The sequence below is a fragment of the Cucurbita pepo genome, chromosome LG10 (genome assembly GCF_002806865.2).
Source record: "Cucurbita pepo subsp. pepo cultivar mu-cu-16 chromosome LG10, ASM280686v2, whole genome shotgun sequence".
NCBI lineage: Eukaryota > Viridiplantae > Streptophyta > Magnoliopsida > Cucurbitales > Cucurbitaceae > Cucurbita > Cucurbita pepo.
Window position 1 is genome coordinate 9,056,995 of NC_036647.1, and position 20,111 is coordinate 9,077,105.

At 36.2% G+C, this 20,111-nt stretch overlaps 3 protein-coding genes across 3 annotated transcripts in view; 2 read left to right on the top strand and 1 right to left on the bottom strand.

The window, feature by feature from the left end:
* The window catches only part of LOC111803535 (DNA helicase INO80), a 16,375-nt gene extending 9,569 nt beyond the window's left edge, over positions 1 to 6,806 (bottom strand). Inside the window, exons 1-10 of the mRNA XM_023687987.1 lie at positions 6,484 to 6,806; positions 6,141 to 6,228; positions 5,617 to 6,013; positions 5,100 to 5,532; positions 4,788 to 4,988; positions 4,554 to 4,664; positions 3,361 to 3,776; positions 3,149 to 3,257; positions 2,980 to 3,060; positions 2,734 to 2,906 (exon numbers count right to left, since the gene is read on the bottom strand). Coding sequence (XP_023543755.1) covers positions 2,734 to 2,906; positions 2,980 to 3,060; positions 3,149 to 3,257; positions 3,361 to 3,776; positions 4,554 to 4,664; positions 4,788 to 4,988; positions 5,100 to 5,532; positions 5,617 to 6,013; positions 6,141 to 6,228; positions 6,484 to 6,540 — 2,066 coding nt within the window. The 5' untranslated portion in view covers positions 6,541 to 6,806. The remainder of the gene's footprint in view (positions 1 to 2,733; positions 2,907 to 2,979; positions 3,061 to 3,148; positions 3,258 to 3,360; positions 3,777 to 4,553; positions 4,665 to 4,787; positions 4,989 to 5,099; positions 5,533 to 5,616; positions 6,014 to 6,140; positions 6,229 to 6,483) is intronic.
* Positions 6,807 to 8,735: 1,929 nt separating this feature from the next.
* Positions 8,736 to 12,319, top strand: LOC111804250 (probable calcium-binding protein CML49). The gene is made up of 5 exons (XM_023688985.1): positions 8,736 to 9,276; positions 10,470 to 10,516; positions 10,585 to 10,760; positions 11,016 to 11,034; positions 11,952 to 12,319. Exons 1-5 carry the CDS (start codon positions 8,763 to 8,765, stop codon positions 12,054 to 12,056), a joined length of 861 nt encoding a protein of 286 aa, XP_023544753.1. The 5' UTR covers positions 8,736 to 8,762; the 3' UTR covers positions 12,057 to 12,319.
* Positions 12,320 to 16,266: 3,947 nt separating this feature from the next.
* On the top strand, positions 16,267 to 19,583 carry LOC111804170 (eukaryotic translation initiation factor 3 subunit E-like). Its single transcript, XM_023688883.1, has 8 exons — positions 16,267 to 16,580; positions 16,691 to 16,845; positions 17,494 to 17,721; positions 17,811 to 17,932; positions 18,150 to 18,369; positions 18,589 to 18,731; positions 18,875 to 19,012; positions 19,305 to 19,583. The coding sequence occupies exons 1-8, from the start codon at positions 16,373 to 16,375 to the stop codon at positions 19,402 to 19,404; spliced, it is 1,314 nt and encodes a 437-aa protein (XP_023544651.1). The 5' UTR covers positions 16,267 to 16,372; the 3' UTR covers positions 19,405 to 19,583.
* Positions 19,584 to 20,111: the final 528 nt, after the last annotated feature.

Below are 20,111 nucleotides of genomic sequence, written 5' to 3' on the forward strand. Positions count from 1 at the left end.
AAAAAAAAAAAAAAAAAAAAAAAAAAAAAAAAAAAAAGATGACAAGCATCCATGAAAGAAAAAAATAAAACAGTAACAGGCATAAATAAAAAGGATAATGACATGGTGAAAGGAACAGCAACGAAAACCTATTCGACATCACAGACATCTCCGAAAAAGCATCTGGCTTGATACCAATGTCTGAAATTCTTCATAACTATCAACATTGATGATTTGGCTTTGGCCAGCCAAATACCTATCTTAGCCTCTATGACGCTTGTGTAAAAGAGTACATGAATGAACTAAGACCACATTTGAATAAGAGTGGTCCTGAAGATATGATGTTATGATTAAGAAATGCTTAAAAGATTTGATGGTTACCACTTATACCAACAAGGTGCACCTTTCTTTTTGGTGGCTCAATCATAAGAACTCATAAGAACTCCAAAGTTAAGCATGTTTGGCTTGAAGCAATTTTATGTTGGGTGACTTACTAGGAAGCATGTGAGTGAGGATAAAAGTATGTTCAAAGGACTCTTGTTAATTTGTGGGGATAGTCTTCACTCTTCAAAGTGGTTAAAGTCAAGTAGGTAACATGGTCATGTCGCCGAAAAATGCCGAGGCCATCAAAATCAGGATCTCAAATCCTAGTCCGAATCCTGGATATGGGGGGTTACAATTTCACTCTTGATGGTAAGCCTAAATCTCCCAGCTTTTGGGCCCCAATCCTTGAGAGAATTGCATAAAAGCTTCTAAACTAGAAGCATGCCTTATTACCTACGGAGGAAAGCTTATACTATATGTCTCCCTTTTTAGCAACCTATCGAGAAGCTCCTGAAATTTTCTAAGGGAGGCCCCAAACAAAGGGTGGCTCTCATCTAGTCAGCTGTAAAAAGATTCAACGCCCTAATTATCTTGGAAGTCTTGACATTGCAACATTGAGCAAACAAATCAAGCCATGTCGTCCAAATGGATATGGAGATACCTTATACCTAGAAGAATTCCATGACGGTGATCAAATGCAACCTCCTCTTGTACTCCAAGGTCAAAAACAAGGTAGCTAATGAAAGCAATATGATTTTGGAAGGATTATTGGATTGGATCTAGGCCATTTCTTTCCTTCTTTTTTTTTCCTTCTATATTTTTGCATGTCCAAGTTACCTTGTGCGCACCTCAACTAATCTTACAAGACAATCATCTAACCCTACTACATGAGCCACTTTTTAATACACTCCCAAGTATCCGCTTTCTTTCAAACAGAAAACCATCAACAATCATAGAGTTCGACTCCGTTAGTTTTAGGAAACATCTAGAGGACAATGAGATCATCGATCCATCTACAGGACAATGAGATCATTGAACAGGCTCCCCTATCCTACTTCTCTCACTAGTCACCTCTCCTAACAGCCAGGATCAGGTGGGAATGGATTCTCTACAGTAACCTTCTCTAAAAGACAACTATTTCTTGCCCCCAACTGCTGGTTGCGGCATGTGCAATAAGGATGCTTAAACATAGATCCATCAGTTTGTCTCCTGCCTCTATATTTATGGATTTTCATCCTTCATTCTAAATGCCTTCAATTGGCAAGCAATAAGGATGCTTAAACATAGATCCATCAGTTTGTCTCCTGCCTCTATATTTATGGATTTTCATCCTTCATTCTAAATGCCTTCAATTGGCAAGCAATAAGGATGCTTAAACATAGATCCATCAGTTTGTCTCCTGCCTCTATATTTATGGATTTTCATCCTTCATTCTAAATGCCTTCAATTGGCAAGCAATAAGGATGCTTAAACATAGATCCATCAGTTTGTCTCCTGCCTCTATATTTATGGATTTTCATCCTTCATTCTAAATGCCTTCAATTGGCAAACTATCTACGCAACCCAAGAGATTTACTTGCAGCCACATTGGTGGACCGCCCTTAGAAAGGAGAGAGAAACTCTTTGGCTCAAAAAAAGCAGAGTTTCTTTTGTAAGCTTATGGTACGGAGAAATCAGGAGTCCTCTGGATCCTTTTTGAATCTGGTTTGTACTTGAGCTTTATATTGGGGTAAATGTATTTTTTTTTTCCAATTATAATCTTAGCATTATTGGCCGAGTGGAAGGTCTTTTTGCCTTCTCCCCTTAATTCCATTCATCAATGAAATCCCTGTTTCTTGACCTTAGAACAATGACAGAGTTGAACCCCGTTTCTTTTCCAAAAAAATAAAAAATAAATAGAAGAACAATAATAATAATAAAGAAATGAAGAAGTACAATGGACTAGACATAAATAAATTTAAATTAGCCAATAGTCTGCAAGATAAGAATGAATATTCTTGCCTTCATCAAGATGAAAGCAAACTACTTAGGCCATAGTCATACTTGTCAAATACAAAAAGAGAAGAGGTAGATGATCAGAAGATTCTTAACTTAGTCAACTTTATTCAAACAACCATACGTCCTTAATCATCCAGTCTAGAAGAAAAAGGCAAACAAAAACGAAAGCTTAAAAGGTAGGAGAAAGAGCATGCCCAATTTGACAACTAAATATTATTCAGTTCTCCGTCACTGTTTTGTCTCATTTGCAATTTCATGATTGTTCACAAGTGGGTAATGTCATCGTTTTGTCAAGGAAAAATCATGCAGTATTTATTTTAAAAAAGATAGACAACAAATTGTTTTTGAAACAAACATTTGTCACGGCATGAATCACAAAAGTTGAGCTAAACCTTTAGTTTTCGTTCTTTTAAAAGTCGAACTTCAGATTACCTGCGATATAGATTCTTGGGATTTATCTTTTTCCTGAGAACTGTACGCTCTGCAAGCCCACCCCAATATGGAAGAGCTTTTAGGTCGGGGCAGAAACGGTTGATTTCATCGACCCAATTGTTCAAGACAGATGCAGGTGCAACAACCAGAAAAGGCCCCCATATATTTTTATCCTGATATGAGAAAGGTGATAATAGTCAATACTGAGAAAAAAAAAATACTAAAATAACTTTGTACGATCATTACCTCAGCCAAATGAGCCAAAAAAGCCATAGCCTGTATCGTCTTTCCAAGGCCCATTTCATCAGCAAGTATGCCATTTAAACCCTGTAGATAACCACGGGACCAAACTTAATTTTTTTAAAACACAAATGAATCCAAGATAATCATTTCACAAGAACTTCATACAACCAACCTGCTCATAACAATTGACCAACCATTGGAGACCTTTTAGCTGATATTCTTTAAGGCTACCTTTAAACAACTCAGGTGTTTGAACTGTTGAAGTTACAGGCATGGTTGAGCTGCCAAACAGAAATATAATTCCATTAACTTGACTAAAAAATTGGAACAGTCTCAAACTCCAAAGTGGGGATAACATTTTAAAAAACAAAAAGGAAAACTCACGGATGAAGCAGATCTATGTTACTAGCTCCAGAAACCTCATTTTGATCAGGTTCAGAAGCTTGGCGTAACCTTGAGCATTCATCATCAAATGCACTTGTTAACCTTTTTTGCTTCGAAACTGCATCTTGAGCAACTCTAAGTGCCTCCATCTTCAGTTCAGCCTCCTCGGGATCTTCTTCCTCAGCAGGCACACTATCTGAATTCCAAGTCCCTTCTTCAAAATTTGGTTTTTCATCTCCCAAAGGGAGAGATTCAGAAGGATGCAAATTTGACTTGTTCTGCATAAAATGACTATAAAGTTCTGTTTGTTGTATAAGAAAATTGAGCCTCTGCTGCTGTCTCTTAGCTTCTCGAAGTTCCTGCTCTCGCCTCAAAGCTTCAGCAGCCTCTCTTTCCTCTCTTTTCCGCACTTCCGCCTGATGAAAATGGAGAGAACTAAAGGATGAATCAAACATCCTTATACAATAAAAAAGACTAGAGAAANAAAAAAAAAAAAAAAAGGAGAGAGAGAGAGAGAGAGAAGGGTTTGCTTTGAGTCTGATTCGATGTTTTCAGTTCAACAGTATTTCATTTTTCACATATTGACATTGCCATGCCGAGGTTAAGACAAGATACATAATTTTATTGGACCCGAGCAACCAAAACACTGCCATAAATTAGCAGCTGACTGCGAAACTCAGCCTTGAATGAACACAAGGAAAAGCAAGCCAGGGAACAAGGTTGTGTTCGTATGGGGGAGTATCTGGCTTATTGCCTAACATACTAAAATTAAAATTAGAATTTCTGTCCCTAAACTATTAACCTCATACCATCCATGTTTTTTAAAAAACACAAAGCATAATAAATGTGATAGTGATAACCCTCAGAAGTAACACATCCGGCTAAAATGGAATTATAGGTTTAAATGAGGTGATACAGGTAACATAATAAAATTGAAACATGAAATCAAAAAAGGAAAATAAGGGTTACGAGATTGTTATCATGGACATTAAATCAATTTTCATCCCTGGTGTTAGGAAAAAGAAATTGAGGCCAAGTAGAAAGGTGTGATGCACAAGCCGCAACTCCAAAACATGTGCTTTACAAGTTTGCCTCAACTCATACCAAGGCACAAAGCATGCTTAGACACATTTTAAAACCCTACTTAAAACCAAAATAAGATAAATAATTAATAAAGTAGAAAAGAAGAATACCATCTCCTTATCAATTCGCTTCCAAAAGAGCAACATGTCTCTAGCTAATTTCCTTGTTCGAATAGCAGCACCCCTCATCATTTTAAGAGATCTGCTGACCTTCATTTTCACCTGCTTAAGATAAAAAACACCATGTTGAAGAAACCACACTACAACATTCCAGATAAAGTACATAATTAGAAGCTATAGTTTAACCAAATTCCCTAACTCTGAAAAGGAATAAATAATACATGCCTCCCTTTGGCAAGTTTCTGAGAACCTCTTGGCATCAATTAGCTGCTTCCGATGAAAGGCTGTGAAGTTACGATGATGTTTTGGCAAGTCTCTCCTAACAATGTTGATCCAGATTTTCCCAATCTTCTCCATTTCCTCTCTCTCTATGACAGAAGGGTCTTTGATTACTTTTTGTTTCTTGGGCAGGCTTCGTTCAATAATCTGCAGCACAAAATGTGTGGAATGAACATTTGATCCTTCCCAAATATGAAAATGAATAACCCAAATAAAAGCAATGTGAAAATTGAGAACGTAATATCACAGATTATAAACCTCGTAAGTGTCTCCCTTCTCCAAAACCTTAACATAATATATCTGTAGCACACCACCATCAGATAAAATAGCTCGCTTTATACTTCCAGCAGCCCCCTCGGGGATGGATGAATTCAGCCCAACGTCAGATACTTTGAGACTGAATTTCTGTGGCGAGTTTGAAAATGCCAAGGCATCTAATCTTGCCTGAAGTGACTCGTACTGGGGCTGAGGGTCCCCCATCCCCGTCTGGCTTCGGGTTCCAAATCTTTTGTCATCAGCAATCATTGATGCTAAGGATCCCAAATCCAATGTACCCTCTAAGTAAACTTCCTCTACTTGGATGTCAGAGAAGCTTGGCAAGTTCAGTGAAGCAGCCAGCTTATCATAAGTTGGGGGAATTTTGTAAGTGATGCCATCCCCAATATCCAAATATGCAGGCTCATATATTACTCTGCAAAAGTAGAAAGATCTTAAAATGATGTCCACAACTAAAAGACTTCTCACACTTAAAAGATAATCATTTAAAGAAGAAAACCTGTCAGTGGTACGCAGCCGAGCAAGACCTGCCTCATGATGACTTCCTGGTCTGTGAGGATTATAATCATTAAGGCAGTCATTTGCAGTTTCCACTTCAAGAAATCCTCCTTGTTGCTCACTCCCCGACCTCCTAGCTCTTGAACTTGAGTTGCCCTTGGGCACTGAATTCCCAATGCGTGTGGGCATGGGAGATGAGGAGTCTTTAGACCTTCGCTTATACTTCTTAATGTGTTCTCCAAGCATTTGTCGATACCGCTCTTCAGTAATGTGCGTCCCGTAGTAATCGTCCACACTGTCGTTGTCCTCCTCACTGTTCAGGGACTGCCTTCTTTTCCTTGCCAAGCTCAACTCTCTCTTAGTCATGGTACCATTACCGTGTTTTGCAATTGTTCTACCTGATATACATTCACCATCAGTACCCATCCCCTCAAAACATATATCTTTTACGATAATTTTCAATTTTGGGCAAGTTTGCAAGGCACACATATCAGATATCACAGAGTCGATCAGAGAAACATGTACCTGGACTACCTCTGCTTTCATCCTGACTACTATTCGCATAATAATCAAAATCATCCTCTGGTTGCGGAAGTTGAAAGTTCAGCAGCGGCTGCATCAGAGCCCAAGATTAACAAAAGGAAACTAGAAATTCTAGAACAGAAGTACCTCATTCGACTAAAACCTACATTAAAAAACCCACAAAAGAAAGCAACTAAACAAGCAGCACACGAACATCAAACACAAAATCCCAAAAACTGAAAAATTAAAAACAAAAGCCGTAGAACCCAACAGCAATTTAGAACAAGCCACANAAAAAAAAAAAAAAAAAAAAAAAAAAAAAACAAAAAAAAGGTAGATGGTAAACCTCGAGATTGAAGAGGTTGGAGTAGAACAAATCCTTGGATTGCCTGTTACGGTCCATGTGAAAAGAGGCAACAAGGAAGCGAGTGAGGACCAGATAAACAGGACGCAGAATCTGCGAAGTGCATCGGGAGGATGGGAGCGAAGAGAGAGAGAGAGAGAAAGTGGAAACCCTAACCCTAGAAGAAAACCGAGATTTTGGGAATTGCGAATGGGGACGACGACGCAGTGTTGAGAAGTGCGGCGCAGGATAAGGAAGGCGAAGAAGGAGATGCGTCTATGGGAGCTAACGTGCGCCGAGCTGCAAACATTCGTGTTTAAAAACGTTCCTCGCCGCCGTGGCGCCGTGGTAACGGCCAGTCTATATATATATATATATATCTATTTATTTTCAAAATTTTAATTAAAATTTAAGACTTAATTTGAGTATATATTTTTAAATATTATCTTTCAAAAAAATTAAAAATTATTTTTAAGAGTCCGTAGAAGAATAAATAATAAAATAATTATTATGAAACTAAATAAATATATGTTGTAAGAAAAAAAAATATATTTTTAAAAATTAACTGTTGGATTCAATCTAATTTAATTTTAACCGAACTTATCAATAAACTTACCTCATAATATTTTCGTTTATTTGAACCGACTTCGATCCAAATAAGTTCATAATCCAATTCAATCAGTGCGTTTTAGATGGGGTTGATTGGGTTCTTCAAATTATCGAGTTTTTTAAACACTCTCGTTAATTAATAAATAAGAGGATATTTTGTCTTTAAATACTTAATTAATTAATCTTAGTTTATCAAAATTAATGTAACTAATAATATAATTTATTTTATTAAATAATGAATTACTTGTTTACTAAAATTATTAATTAACTAGCTAAATTAATTATAATTAATTACGGAAATATTTTTATTGACTTAATTATTAATACAAATTTAGAGTATTCAAATTAAAATTGTAATTAATTAAATTCCTTTTTTTTATTGTTTTATTATAATTTTATTTATTTATTATTGTTTTATTAATAACTTATGATAGTTTTATAATATGTATAAATATATCTCATTTAAAAATAATTTAATTTAACTTTTAAAATATAAGGTATAATTAATTTTTTAATGTGATTATTATGCTAATTATTTATATTTATAATTTATAGTTTTATTAAAATTATTTATTTGAATGTAATTATTGAAATTCATTACTATAAAATATCACCTTCGTCTTAAAATACAGTCATGAACTTACGTGTTTTGAAAAACATCATATTCTAGCTATGTCTAAAATAAATGCGACTACCACATGCATGTGTCATTGTCTCGAGTTGCGATGACGTCGTCAGCTGTACAAGAATGTTTTGCCTTGTCGTGAAATAGAAGCAACACGTCATCTTAGCCTCAACCTAGTCGACCTTGGCTAAAACCAGCCATTGAGCTTGGTTCTTCCCAACAACACAATGGGTCTCGAGCTCGGTTATTCGACCTAGGTCGATCATCCTTGGGTTTATACGTGTGAAAATATAAACATCTACATATACTACTACGAAATGAATAGATTTCTAGAATTTTTATCATAAATTTGGTCCGTTACATATCACCGTTAGGCTCGCGGATTCAAAATGCGTCTAATAGAGAGAGGTTTTCATACACTTATAAGGAATGTTTCGTTTCCATTTCCAACCGATGTGCGTTCTAACAATCCACCCCCGGGAGCCAACGTCCTTGCTGACACATTGTCCGGTGTCTGATTCTGATACAATTTATAAAACCCCAAGCTATAATTATAATTATGATACATTGTCCGGTGCTGACACACTGTCTGATTTTGATTCTGATTCTGATTCTAATACACTGTCCGGTGTCATGGCTGACACACTGTCCGGTGTCTAGTAGATATTATCTGTTTTTTTGCTATAATTATAAAATGAATAAAATATATAAAAAGAAAAATAATTTATTATAATTTGTAATATATGAACCTCTTTTAATAACACCAAAGTCATTTATTACCGTTGATTTTATTTTTAAATTTGAATTTCTTCAAATTAAATCTTTTTATTTTATTTTTTATTATTTAAAAATAATTTAAAGCTAGGTTTTAGGTCATATTTGCCCATTAATTTTTTTTTTATAATTATTATCTCATAAAATTAAATAATTTTAATTAAAATCGGGCATGAACAAATAAGATTATATAAACCTTCCACCAGAAATTTTTTTCAGATCACATTACTCATTGGGATCAGTAATTTCATTTTTTTTTTTGCTTAATCGGAAAATGTCAGGTTACCGAAATCAACCTTCCGGTTACGGTTATGGTTACGGCGGTGGCGGTGGCGGTGGTGGCGGTTACGGAGCTCCACCGCCGACGTCTCAGCCGTACAGTTCTCCACCCTACGGCTCGCAACATCCTCCGCCACAGTCTCAGCAGCCGTACGCTCCGGTGGCCGCGCAATATGGCGCACCGTCGGCACCGTATGGATCATCTCCGGGCGAAAAACCGCCCAAGGACAAGCCTAATCAGTCTTACGGCGGATCAGCCAGCGGTGGTCATGGTTATCCACCGCCTTCTGCGTATGGAAGCCCTTTCGCCTCACTCATGCCCTCCGCCTTTCCGCCTGGGACTGATCCGAGCATCGTTGCGTGTTTTCAAGTAGCCGATCGGGATAGGAGTGGGTTTATTGATGATAAGGAGTTGCAAGGTGTTCTGTCATCGTATAATCAAAAGTTTAGCATGAGAACTGTTCACCTCCTCATGTTTCATTTCACCAACACAAGCACCAGGAAGATCGGTAATCTCTCTGCTCCCTCTATCGCCTTTTTGTTTGCCCTGGCAACAATAAAATTTCATGTGGCTATGAATAATAGGAAGAGAGAACCTGTTGGAATCTGGAGGGCCCAGATAGAGAAAAAAGACAAACAGTTAGGCCAGTGGGGGCAGGGGAGACCCTTATCGGGGAATCTACTATTAGTTTAAGCTAATTTGAACATAATCTGATAGAGATCAATGTCTGTTTATAAATTGAACGCTTCATTGTCAAAACTTTCGAGGTGAATTTCATATAATTGCATAGAATTGTTATCTTCCTTCTTAGTGAATATGATTGTTTCTTATTACTGTTGGTTGATCTGTTCATGTTAGGAATTATGATTCTCTATAATGGTATATGATATTGTCCACTTTGAGCATAAATTCTCGACTTTACTTTTGGTTTCCTCAAAAGGCCTCGTACTAATTGTTATAGTGTTCTTACTTATAAACCCATGATCTTCCTTCTAATTAGCCAATGTGAGACTACCCCTGTCAGTAATTCTCAACAATCCTCCCTTCGAACAAAGTACACCATAGAGTCTCCCCTAAAGCCTATGGAGCCCTCGGATAGCCTCCCCTTAATCGAGGCTCGACTCCTTTCTTTGGAGCCCCTTTTGTTCGACACTTAGTCATTTTTTACTATACCTTCGAGACTCACAACTTCTTTATTCGACATTTGAGGATTCTATTGACATAACTAAGTTAAGGGCATGACTCTGATACCATGTTAGGAATCACGACACTCCACAATGGTATGATATTGTCCACTTTGAGCATAAGCTCTCATGACCTTGTTTTTTGTTTCCCCAAAAGGCCTCGTACCAACGGAGATAATGTTCCTTATAAACCCAAGATCTTCCTCTTAATTAGCCAGTGTGGAACTACTCCTTTCAATAATTCTCAACCGTTCATGATCTTCATAAATCATACCTATGAACATCATGAACACATTCTTTCTGTTACAAGGTAATCATTCCTCCATGATGCAAAACAATGACGATGTCATTTGAATTAGAGTGATGATTAAATTGTCTGTTCTTAATCTGCTCGAATCATCTTATTATCATTATCATTAATTTTTTATGCATTTGGCCTTGAGTGACCCTCATCTGGAAATCCTGCTTTTTATCATTCTATTGACATTGTCCTTTGCATTTCGTTTCTGGAAAACAGGACCCAAGGAGTTCATTGCTCTGTTTTATGGTCTTCTGAGCTGGAGGGTAAGCTGAAGAATTGATATCATTTCAGCCAACATTGTCTAAATGACTATTTATTGGATCTTTTTCAGGGTATTTTTGAGAGATTTGATTCAGACCGAAGTGGAAAAATTGATTCCAGAGAGTTGAAAGAAGCACTTTTCAGTTTGGGCTTTTCTGTCTCACCAATGATCTTGGACTTGCTGGTGTCTAAGTTTGACAAAAGTGGTGGGAATAGCAAGGCCATTGAGTATGATAATTTTATAGAGTACGTTTGTCTTCCTTACTTTTTCTTTTTATAACTGGGAGTTGAAACTTTGTTCCCACGTACCGGGGGGCACCCACACCCGCCCCAAGTCCCGGACCCGGGAGACATCAAGGGTCTTTGGTATTAGTTTGTCTTCCTTGCTCTTGATTTTACGTGGTACTCCTGATGAGAGTTTCTGAGTTACCCTTTAGTGTTGAGTTTTCACTTCACATTAATCACTGTTCTTATCAATTCTTCTTATTTTTGCAATCGCAGGTGTTGTCTTACAGTCAAGGTGAGCTTCTTTTATTCTATACTCTTTAGATGTGATGACATGATGTTTGAATCTGTGTATTTAGTCATGCATATTTGCTCAGTTGTCTTGATTTTGTTCCACTTATGTTGATGCCTATGAATACCCCGAATACCAGTGTAACAATCCAACAATCCAAGCCCATCGCTAGCAAATATTATCTGTTTCGGCCCGTTACGTATTGTCGTTAGCTTCATGATTTTAAAATGCATCTGTTAGGGAGAGGTTTTCACACCCTTATAAAGAATGCTTCGTTCCCCTCTCCAACAGATGTGAGATCTCACAATTCACTCCCTTTTGGGGCCAGTGTCCTCATTGACACTCGTTCCCCTCTTCAATCGATGTGAGATCTCACAATCCACTCCCCTTCGGGACTCAGTGTCCTTGCTAGCACACTGCTCGATGCCTAGCTTTGATACCATTTGTAGCAGCCTAAACCCACCACTAGCAATATCCATTCGACCCATGACGTATCGCTATTAGCCCCACGGTTTTAAAATGCGTCTGCTAGGGAGAGACTTCTACACCCTTATAAACAATGCTTCGTTCCCCTCTCCAACCAATGTGGGATCTCACAATCCACCTCCCTTCGGAGCGAGCGTCCTCACTGTCACTCGCTCCCCTCTCCAATCAATGTAGGATCTCACAACCTATTACACCATTTGAACACCCATGGCTATCAAGTAGTTACTTACCATCTAATTTCACTACGAGAAATTACTACTATCGTTTTTCGTTTTTCGTTTTTCGTTTTTCTCCTTTCATGTAACATGCAATGGTCTTTCACACACCGTTACTTTAAACTCCTTGAATGAACCGTTAACCCGATCCTTTCAAAACAAAGCCATTTCGATCTTTGTAACTAAAACTCGAAGTGACCGTGATGTAAAAATTTACAGGGGCTGACCGAAAAATTCAAGGAAAAGGACACCATGTACTCTGGTTCAGCAACCTTCAGTTACGAGGCTTTCATGTTGACAGTCCTACCATTTCTCATTGCCTGAGGAGTTCTTCAGCCTTCGTTCCATCAGGTACGTTCAATATAAAGCCTTGAGTTCTCTTTGGCTTTTCCTTCTGATTTCCATTGTGTTTGATAGAATATATCTATGCAGCCTTATCCTTATCCTATCCCAGTTTTCCAATTTCTCATTTGACTGTCAAATTTAGGTCATTGTGTCATATATGATGTAATGTGCAACCATTCATTTGGGCTAAGAGTATTATTGAATACTCTTGCCCCTACGAGTATAAATGATTCTTGGGAATACATTATGTTCCAATAACTCTCCCCCATAAACTTGGTACCACAACTCCTCGCACGTTCTCATATTCAAATCTCCCGATTCGGCCACGGGAAATATAAAGCTAAGCTTAGTTGGCTTGAAGGAGAATATATTTTTAGGATGCATGTGAGTCAGGTCAAGATGAAAAGACTCGGGTTAGTTTATAAAGATTGTGTAATGACCTGAAATTTCCTACTTAATTTAAGGTCGCTACTGTATACATATCATGAACATTGTTTCCGGAAATACTTCTTGTAAACCTTCAGCTTAAAACACAGCCGTGGACTTAACGTGTTTTGAAAACACCTTTAAATACGACATAACGAAAGTCTAAATAAAATAAATAAACGTTTAAGTTAAAAACAACATATCCTAGCCTAAGTCTAAGAAAATAAATACGATTACCCTATGTATGTGTCATGGTCTCGACGAGTTGTGATGTCGTCATCAGCCGTACAGGAATGTCTACAAAAAATGTAGTAGCACATGGTTTGAGTATTTAAAGAAATACTCTGTAAATGATTCCACTATTAGGGGTTAAATATAAGAACATGCGAATGTATGGTTTCAATCCATTTTCCTACGGTATTATCCTAACGGGTTACATGGATGTGTACCATATACTCTACACACAGTCCAAACGTGCGAGTATGGACTCACAAGTCAGTCCGCACACCGTTAGACCACTTTCCTTGTTGGACGAGCATACTCCTGGGAGCTCCTTAGGTTGGACATCTGTCACGACAACATTTGGCTAAACATAATGATCGTTCTCCTGCCTGACCGATAAACATAATGATTGTTTTTTTTTGCTTGGTCCTCGCAACATTGTGATAATCATAATGATTGTTTTTCTGCCTTCTAACGTACGTGGCCGTACTATTGTAAAGGTAAATGATATCCCCCAATGCATGAACACACAATAATACATAAGTTCTCAACACTTTTTCATTTCATTATCATTTAGTATAACCTCGTTAGCGTTCCGTACATATCATATCATTTTTTATATTATTTCACATATCGTTTATCATATCATCTATTCATATCTTTCATACGTCGGGGTTGTATTACAGGCTAGTTTATCGTTTTGCGTGTCAATCATATCATTCAAATTACATAAATATATTATATCATAACATTCCAAGCTTTTCGACAGAATAATTTTCATCATATTATACCATAAATATCGCATCACAATATATCATAAACATGTCAACATATCACATTTCTCGTATCATAACATATTTCATATCATATCACAATATATATATATATCCGTAATTCACATGTCGTATCATAATCATATCGTAAATATTTCGTGGTCATATCGTTCCCTAACTTATCATAGTCTTAACATTCTTATACCCATCACAGTCATATTGTTATAGAAACATACCCTAGCGCTATCGTTCTATCAATCTATTATAATCTTATCTCTTTCTACCCATAACCTAACCATATTCTTTTATCAATCTATTGTGACCATATTGTTTTTATCGATCTCTCATATCCACAGCACTTCGATACGTAACCTAATCTTAACGTTTCGTGAACATATCTTCTCCTATCATTACATTACGCTTAGTGCACCTTTCTTGTATCCTATCTCAAACATATAATCGAACCCGTACTGTAAATGTTGTCATACAATTCACATATTATAACATATACATATTATATCATAAGCATATCGATCCATAAATAATTCACACATATCAACATATATTATATATGACACGTGCAGAATCTCAAGACACATGTCAACATCAAATATAACCAATAGCAAGACCACTTACTTGATTAACTTAAGCTGGTGTCGCCAATTTGTTCTTAATAAAATTTCGATTTTGTCATTTGCATCCAAGTCAACCTATGTGAACTCATGACATCAATTTCAAGTTCAATTCTTTATATTTTATAATGCTCTAGGGTTGGACTTCACGCGAGCATCAAAGACTATATAATTATTTTCATGCAAACCATTTAATACCTTTAATATTTTCTAAATATTCTCTTTTGTTTTATTGTGTTTTCCTCGGTTTCTTTTCTTTTTTCTTTCCTTTGATTCTTTTAGCCTTCTTTCAGTATTTTCTTGATTCTATTAACCGTTATATTTTTTTGTTTTTAATTTAATCGATTCATTTGGCTATTCTTTTACTATAATTTATATAAAATTATTGACAACTCAAGTACGATGAGTGGTGTGTTTTAAATGGCTGGATGGATATTCGAGAGTTGGATTATGCACCTATTATACGGAACGTATGTCGTAAATGGTTGCATGAATACAAAAGAGTTCGATATTCGAAAGAACCCAAATGGATGTTCGAAGGTTTAGCATGGACACGGGAGAGTTTGATGCTCTCGACTTCGATTTAGCTATCTCATAGAGGAAATTAGTAATTAGTTAAAACTAAACTCATGTACCGTACGTGTAGTCGAATACTTAACTTCGAGCACAGCACATGAGCTAAACAACCCAAAATCGAGATAACGCCATAATTTTGATGTGGGGGAGAGTGGAGGAGGGATTTTGGGGCGCCTCGGGTTTTTTTTATGCATTTATTTTTTTAAAATAGATGCAAACATAAGCATTAAAAACACCCTAAAATTGTAGCTCAATGTAACGTTTCAGGTCTAAGATGTGAAATTCGAATTTAGCACCTAATTTAGTGGTCTCGATATTCCATCGCATTCCCCGAGACATGAGCACAGTACCTACTTGTCTTGAAATTACTTCTAAGAGTGAAGACTACTATCCCGACAAACTAACACGGGTCGTGTTTTGTTCTCACTTATATGCTTCTTAATAAGTTTTGATTCTTGTAAGTTTTCCTTAACTATCATATCCTTAGAATTACTCTTATTTGAATGTGGTCTCAGTTCATTCATATAACCTTCATTTACTTGGATGCCACAAATAAAGTCATCTCTAATCCCCTCACTGAAAAACTGTTGAGTTCGGTGTCGGAAGCTCAACAGAAAACTGAAATACGTTAGCGAATTCGTAAAACAAAATAGCAAACTCTAATCAAGAGCTAAGGAACTCGGGATTAGATCTCTCAAATTGATTGATTTTTGCTTCTTTTTATCTGCTTATCCTTTTACGAATTTCGGGATGATTAAACCTAGTAGGACACATGGTGACATCCTGTTGGTCGTGTGACACTGTTAGATTGTCATATGATAACTCATTTAATGAATTTTTCTTCTCACGTGTGAGCCGTCATGCAAACTTTGCTCCGTTGAATGCTCGATCCATTTTCAGTGAATCTAGTTCTCTAAATCGAACGAAGGAGGCTTATTCTGTAAAAAAAATTAACGGGAGAGTTATCAATTCCCGACCCACCATTTAGATTTCTACTACGCAATTTTCGACCTAATTCTTTGGACTTTCGACATATGACCTAGCTTGCAAAACTAGAATTACTCGATCAAATGACCGTGATGAAGACGGGAATTGTCATTTTAAGGTCATTTAATTAATTAACAAAATTTGGGGATAATATTAATTTGTAGCAAGTTTCAAATTTAATAATATATAATGTTTTGTTTAATTTAATAATTAATATTTTAAAAATAATTTTATAATAATAATAATTTATTTATTTTGAAGCATCAAGTGAGATAGGGCCAAAATGGTATTTTCGAAAAGTATAAGGGTAAAATCGTCATTTTAAGGTCATTTAATTAATTAACAAAATTTGGGGATAATATTAATTTGTAGGAAGTTACAAATTTTATAATTTAATTAATATATAATGTTTTGTTTAATTTAATAATTAATATTTTTTAAAATAATTTTATAATAATAATAATTTATTTATTTTGAAGCATCAAGTGAGGTAGGGGCAAAATGGTATTTTCGAAAAGTATAAGGGTAAAATTGACATTAATAAAAAGAATAATGGCTAAAACCTAAACAATAGACAGACTTCTTCCTCCTGTGGCCGATTAGGGTTTTTATCCACCCTCCTTCTCGAAGCCATCTACTCTCTGAATCCTCAGTGTAATCAAGCACAAGCAACTCTACAATGGCGGATTACGATCTAACTCCACGAATTGCGCCGAATCTGGACCGCCATCTTGTTTTCCCTCTCCTTGAGTTTCTTCAAGAGAGGCAGCTTTACCCCGACGAGCAGATCCTCAAGGCCAAGATCGAACTTCTCAACAAAACCAACATGGTTGATTACGCCATGGACATCCATAAGTCGCTGTACCACACTGACGATGTTCCTCAAGGCATGGACAATTCTTGGTTTTGATTTGATTGCTTATGGGTTTCTTTTTTTTTGTTATTTTTTTAATTATTGATGTGTGTTGGGTCTAAATTTGTGATGGGATTGGCGCAGATATGGTGGACAGGAGGGCGGAAGTCGTGGGGAGGCTTAAAGCTTTGGAGGAGTCTGCTGCGCCGCTTGTTACTTTTCTGCAGAATCCTGCTGCTGTTCAGGAATTGAGGGCTGATAAGCAGTACAATCTTCAAATGCTTAATGATCGTTATCAGGTTGAGTTTATGGTCTTAGATTTACATGTGCTTTATTTACCATAAACAACGCTAATTTCTTTGTTCCTGCTCGAGTTGGTTTGTTCTTTGGGGCATAGGGAGCTTTGATGCTGATATGCCATGATTTTGTACAATTTCTTTGCTTCTTTTGTGTAAAATTCTTATTATATTTGATTCAGTTGGGGTTTCTTTAATTTCCATCTAATATTGATAGCTATTATTGATTTTCTGTAGAACCCTAATTCCAGATTGGTCCATATCNTAAACAACGCTAATTTCTTTGTTCCTGCTCGAGTTGGTTTGTTCTTTGGGGCATAGGGAGCTTTGATGCTGATATGCCATGATTTTGTACAATTTCTTTGCTTCTTTTGTGTAAAACTCTTATTATATTTGATTCAGTTGGGGTTTCTTTAATTTCCATCTAATATTGATAGCTATTATTGATTTTCTGTAGAACCCTAATTCCAGATTGGTCCAGATAAAATAGAAGTATTATATCAATATGCCATGATTCTTTACAATTTCTTTGCTCCTTTTGTGTAAAACTCTTATTATATTTGTTTCAGTTGGGGTTTCTTTAATTTTCCATCTAATATTGTCAATGATTATTGATTTATCGTTTTGGGTTTCATAAAACCCTAATTCCAGATTGGTCCAGATCAAATAGAAGCTCTATATCAATATGCCAAATTTCAGTTCGAGTGCGGGAACTACTCTGGTGCTGCTGACTATCTCTATCAGTACAGAGCTTTGTGCACAAACAGTGAAAGAAGCCTGAGTGCTCTATGGGGAAAATGGGCAGCTGAGATTTTAATGCAGAACTGGGATACTGCTGTTGAAGAGCTTAATCGTTTGAAGGAAATTATCGACTCTAAGGTGGTGTGGCCTATCTAGTTTCTTCCTTTTTTTTGTACAATAATATGTCATCACGTTACTGACTTTTTTTCTGGTAATGTCTATTTAAGAATTTCTCGTCGCATATGAATCAAGTGCAAAGCAGAATATGGTTGATGCATTGGAGCCTCTTCATTTTTTTCAATCATGACAATGGAAGAACACAGATAATTGACCTTTTTAATCAAGATAAGTAAGTATACTAAATTTGGCCTTTTTTCACTACGTTTTACTGATACCGCATGGAGATGTCCCATACGTCCTCCATTATCATGTTGTTTCCCTGTTGTAATGTTCGATGATTTTGTAATCTAGTCTTGTAGAGATGAGTTAAGAATAGAGGATGCATGGAGATGAGTTAATTCAGGCCTTTCCATGTTTTAATGAGCTGGTAATTTTCTTATCTGTAGGTATTTAAGTGCCATTCAAACCAATGCTCCCCATCTATTACGCTATTTGGCCACTGCATTCATCGTTAACAAAAGGCGGAGGCCACAGTTCAAAGATTTTATCAAGGTTATTCAGCAAGAACAGAATTCCTATAAGGATCCCATCACAGAGTTTTTGACTTGTGTCTATGTCAATTATGATTTTGATGGGGCACAAAAAAAGATGAGAGAGTGTGAAGAAGTAAGTTTCCTGCTTCTCTTTTTCACTAGGAATTAGGGAGTTATATGCTAATTTACGATGGTGCTTTTTTGTTCATTGTTTTCATGGTGGGGTTTTGCATCTGTTTGGATGGTTCGGTTATTAAGTCCTATTCTAGCTGGCCGTGAACGATAAATGTAATCAATTTTTAGATTTTCCCCTGTTATCAAGTCATAATTAACTTACTTTTCCTCAATGTAGGTTATATTGAATGACCCTTTCCTAGGAAAGAGGCTTGAAGAGGGAAACCTTTCTACCGTTCCTTTGAGGGATGAGTTCTTGGAAAATGCTCGCCTTTTCATCTTTGAGACTTACTGCAGAATACATCAGCGCATTGACATGAGGTGCATATTCATTCTCTTTTTAAATTTATTTTATACTTCTCTTTCCATATTTTAAGTTATCCCTTGCTTGCATATTTTCTGTCATTGTGAGTTATCTTGTTTCATTTCGTTATTATAAATGACATGCTGGTAACTTGTGGCAGTGTCCTTGCCGAGAAGTTGAACTTAAATTACGAGGAAGCGGAGCAGTGGATTGTTAATCTTGTTCGGACCTCAAAGCTTGATGCCAAGATTGATTCCAAGACGGGAACGGTTATAATGGAACCAAACCAGCCCAACGTGTAAGTATATTTCCCGATTGTAGATTTTTACATCAGCAAAACCATTTCTCAGCCTTCCCGAGCGTGCCCTATATATGCGTTGCAAATTTTGTCGATGAACTTTCTTGGTTGTCTTTGAACTTTAAAGTGTCTAGTTGGGTCTGTACGCTTAGTGTACAATAGATCGAATAGACAGACGGTAATAAAATTTGAGATATAGTGCATATTCTCGTTTCGATTAGCTCTGTTCGTTAAATTTTTGCCTCCTGAAGTGTAAAACCTTTGAATCAATTATTGGTGTGCTTGGTTTCAGATATGAAGAACTGATAGATCACACCAAATCATTATCTGGGCGTACCTACAAGTTAGTCACTCAACTTCTAGAGCATGCACAGGCTCAAGCAACCAGATAAATTTTGGATATTTGGCCTTTTTTCTTTGTTATATTTTCTGAACCTCTCATCTGACAAACAAACAGCAGAGATCTGAGCAACATTTTCCATATTTGATTCCTTATTTCTAAGGAAATGATATGTAACTTTTCATAATTTTTGTCAATTTATGTTTAAGTGTAGAATTATGAATTTGATTATCTTGTTCATTATCTTGTCAATTATTTTTTTTCTTTTTTTTTTCCGAGAGTAATTTGAAAATTAGACAATTATCAGGATAGAACTTTCAAAATAGCAATTTTATTTTCTTTAAAATAACCATTTTCGTCTTTCCTTTTATTTTGTCATCAGATTCTGTTCTTGGGTTAAATGTAGGTTTTCAATATGGGAAAATTTATAGTAACGCTATCAAGTTGAGTATTTTTCGTGAGCAATAAGGTAATATTCAAATTAAATGTAGAGTTCACGCTAAACAAAATGATCAAAATAAAACAATAAAACGTTCAATAAAAAAAAGTCAAAACATTAGTTTTGGATAGAAACCGTTAGTTCTTAGTTTCCTAATTTTGGATAGAAACTACATAGAAACTACCAGTAGTGCTTAGTTTCCTCTTGAGCTACTTTCCTCTTGAACTTTTAGTAGTGTTTAATGTTATTTCATTAATACCCGTCAGTGCTGTATTTAAAAAAATATTCATAAAACTTTAAAAGTAACAAATGAACGAAAA

What these genes read in the sequence shown, in the direction of transcription:
- LOC111804170 (XM_023688883.1), top strand. Translation starts at nt 16,373, where the DNA reads ATGGCGGATTACGATCTAACTCCACGAATTGCGCCGAATCTGGACCGC. An exon ending in CACTGACGATGTTCCTCAAG is followed by an intron (nt 16,581 to 16,690) that starts GCATGGACAATT and finishes GGATTGGCGCAG; the next exon opens with ATATGGTGGACAGGAGGGCG. An exon ending in GAACCAAACCAGCCCAACGT is followed by an intron (nt 19,013 to 19,304) that starts GTAAGTATATTT and finishes GCTTGGTTTCAG; the next exon opens with ATATGAAGAACTGATAGATC.
- LOC111804250 (XM_023688985.1), top strand. Translation starts at nt 8,763, where the DNA reads ATGTCAGGTTACCGAAATCAACCTTCCGGTTACGGTTATGGTTACGGC. An exon ending in CACAAGCACCAGGAAGATCG is followed by an intron (nt 9,277 to 10,469) that starts GTAATCTCTCTG and finishes TCTGGAAAACAG; the next exon opens with GACCCAAGGAGTTCATTGCT. An exon ending in ATGGTCTTCTGAGCTGGAGG is followed by an intron (nt 10,517 to 10,584) that starts GTAAGCTGAAGA and finishes GATCTTTTTCAG; the next exon opens with GGTATTTTTGAGAGATTTGA.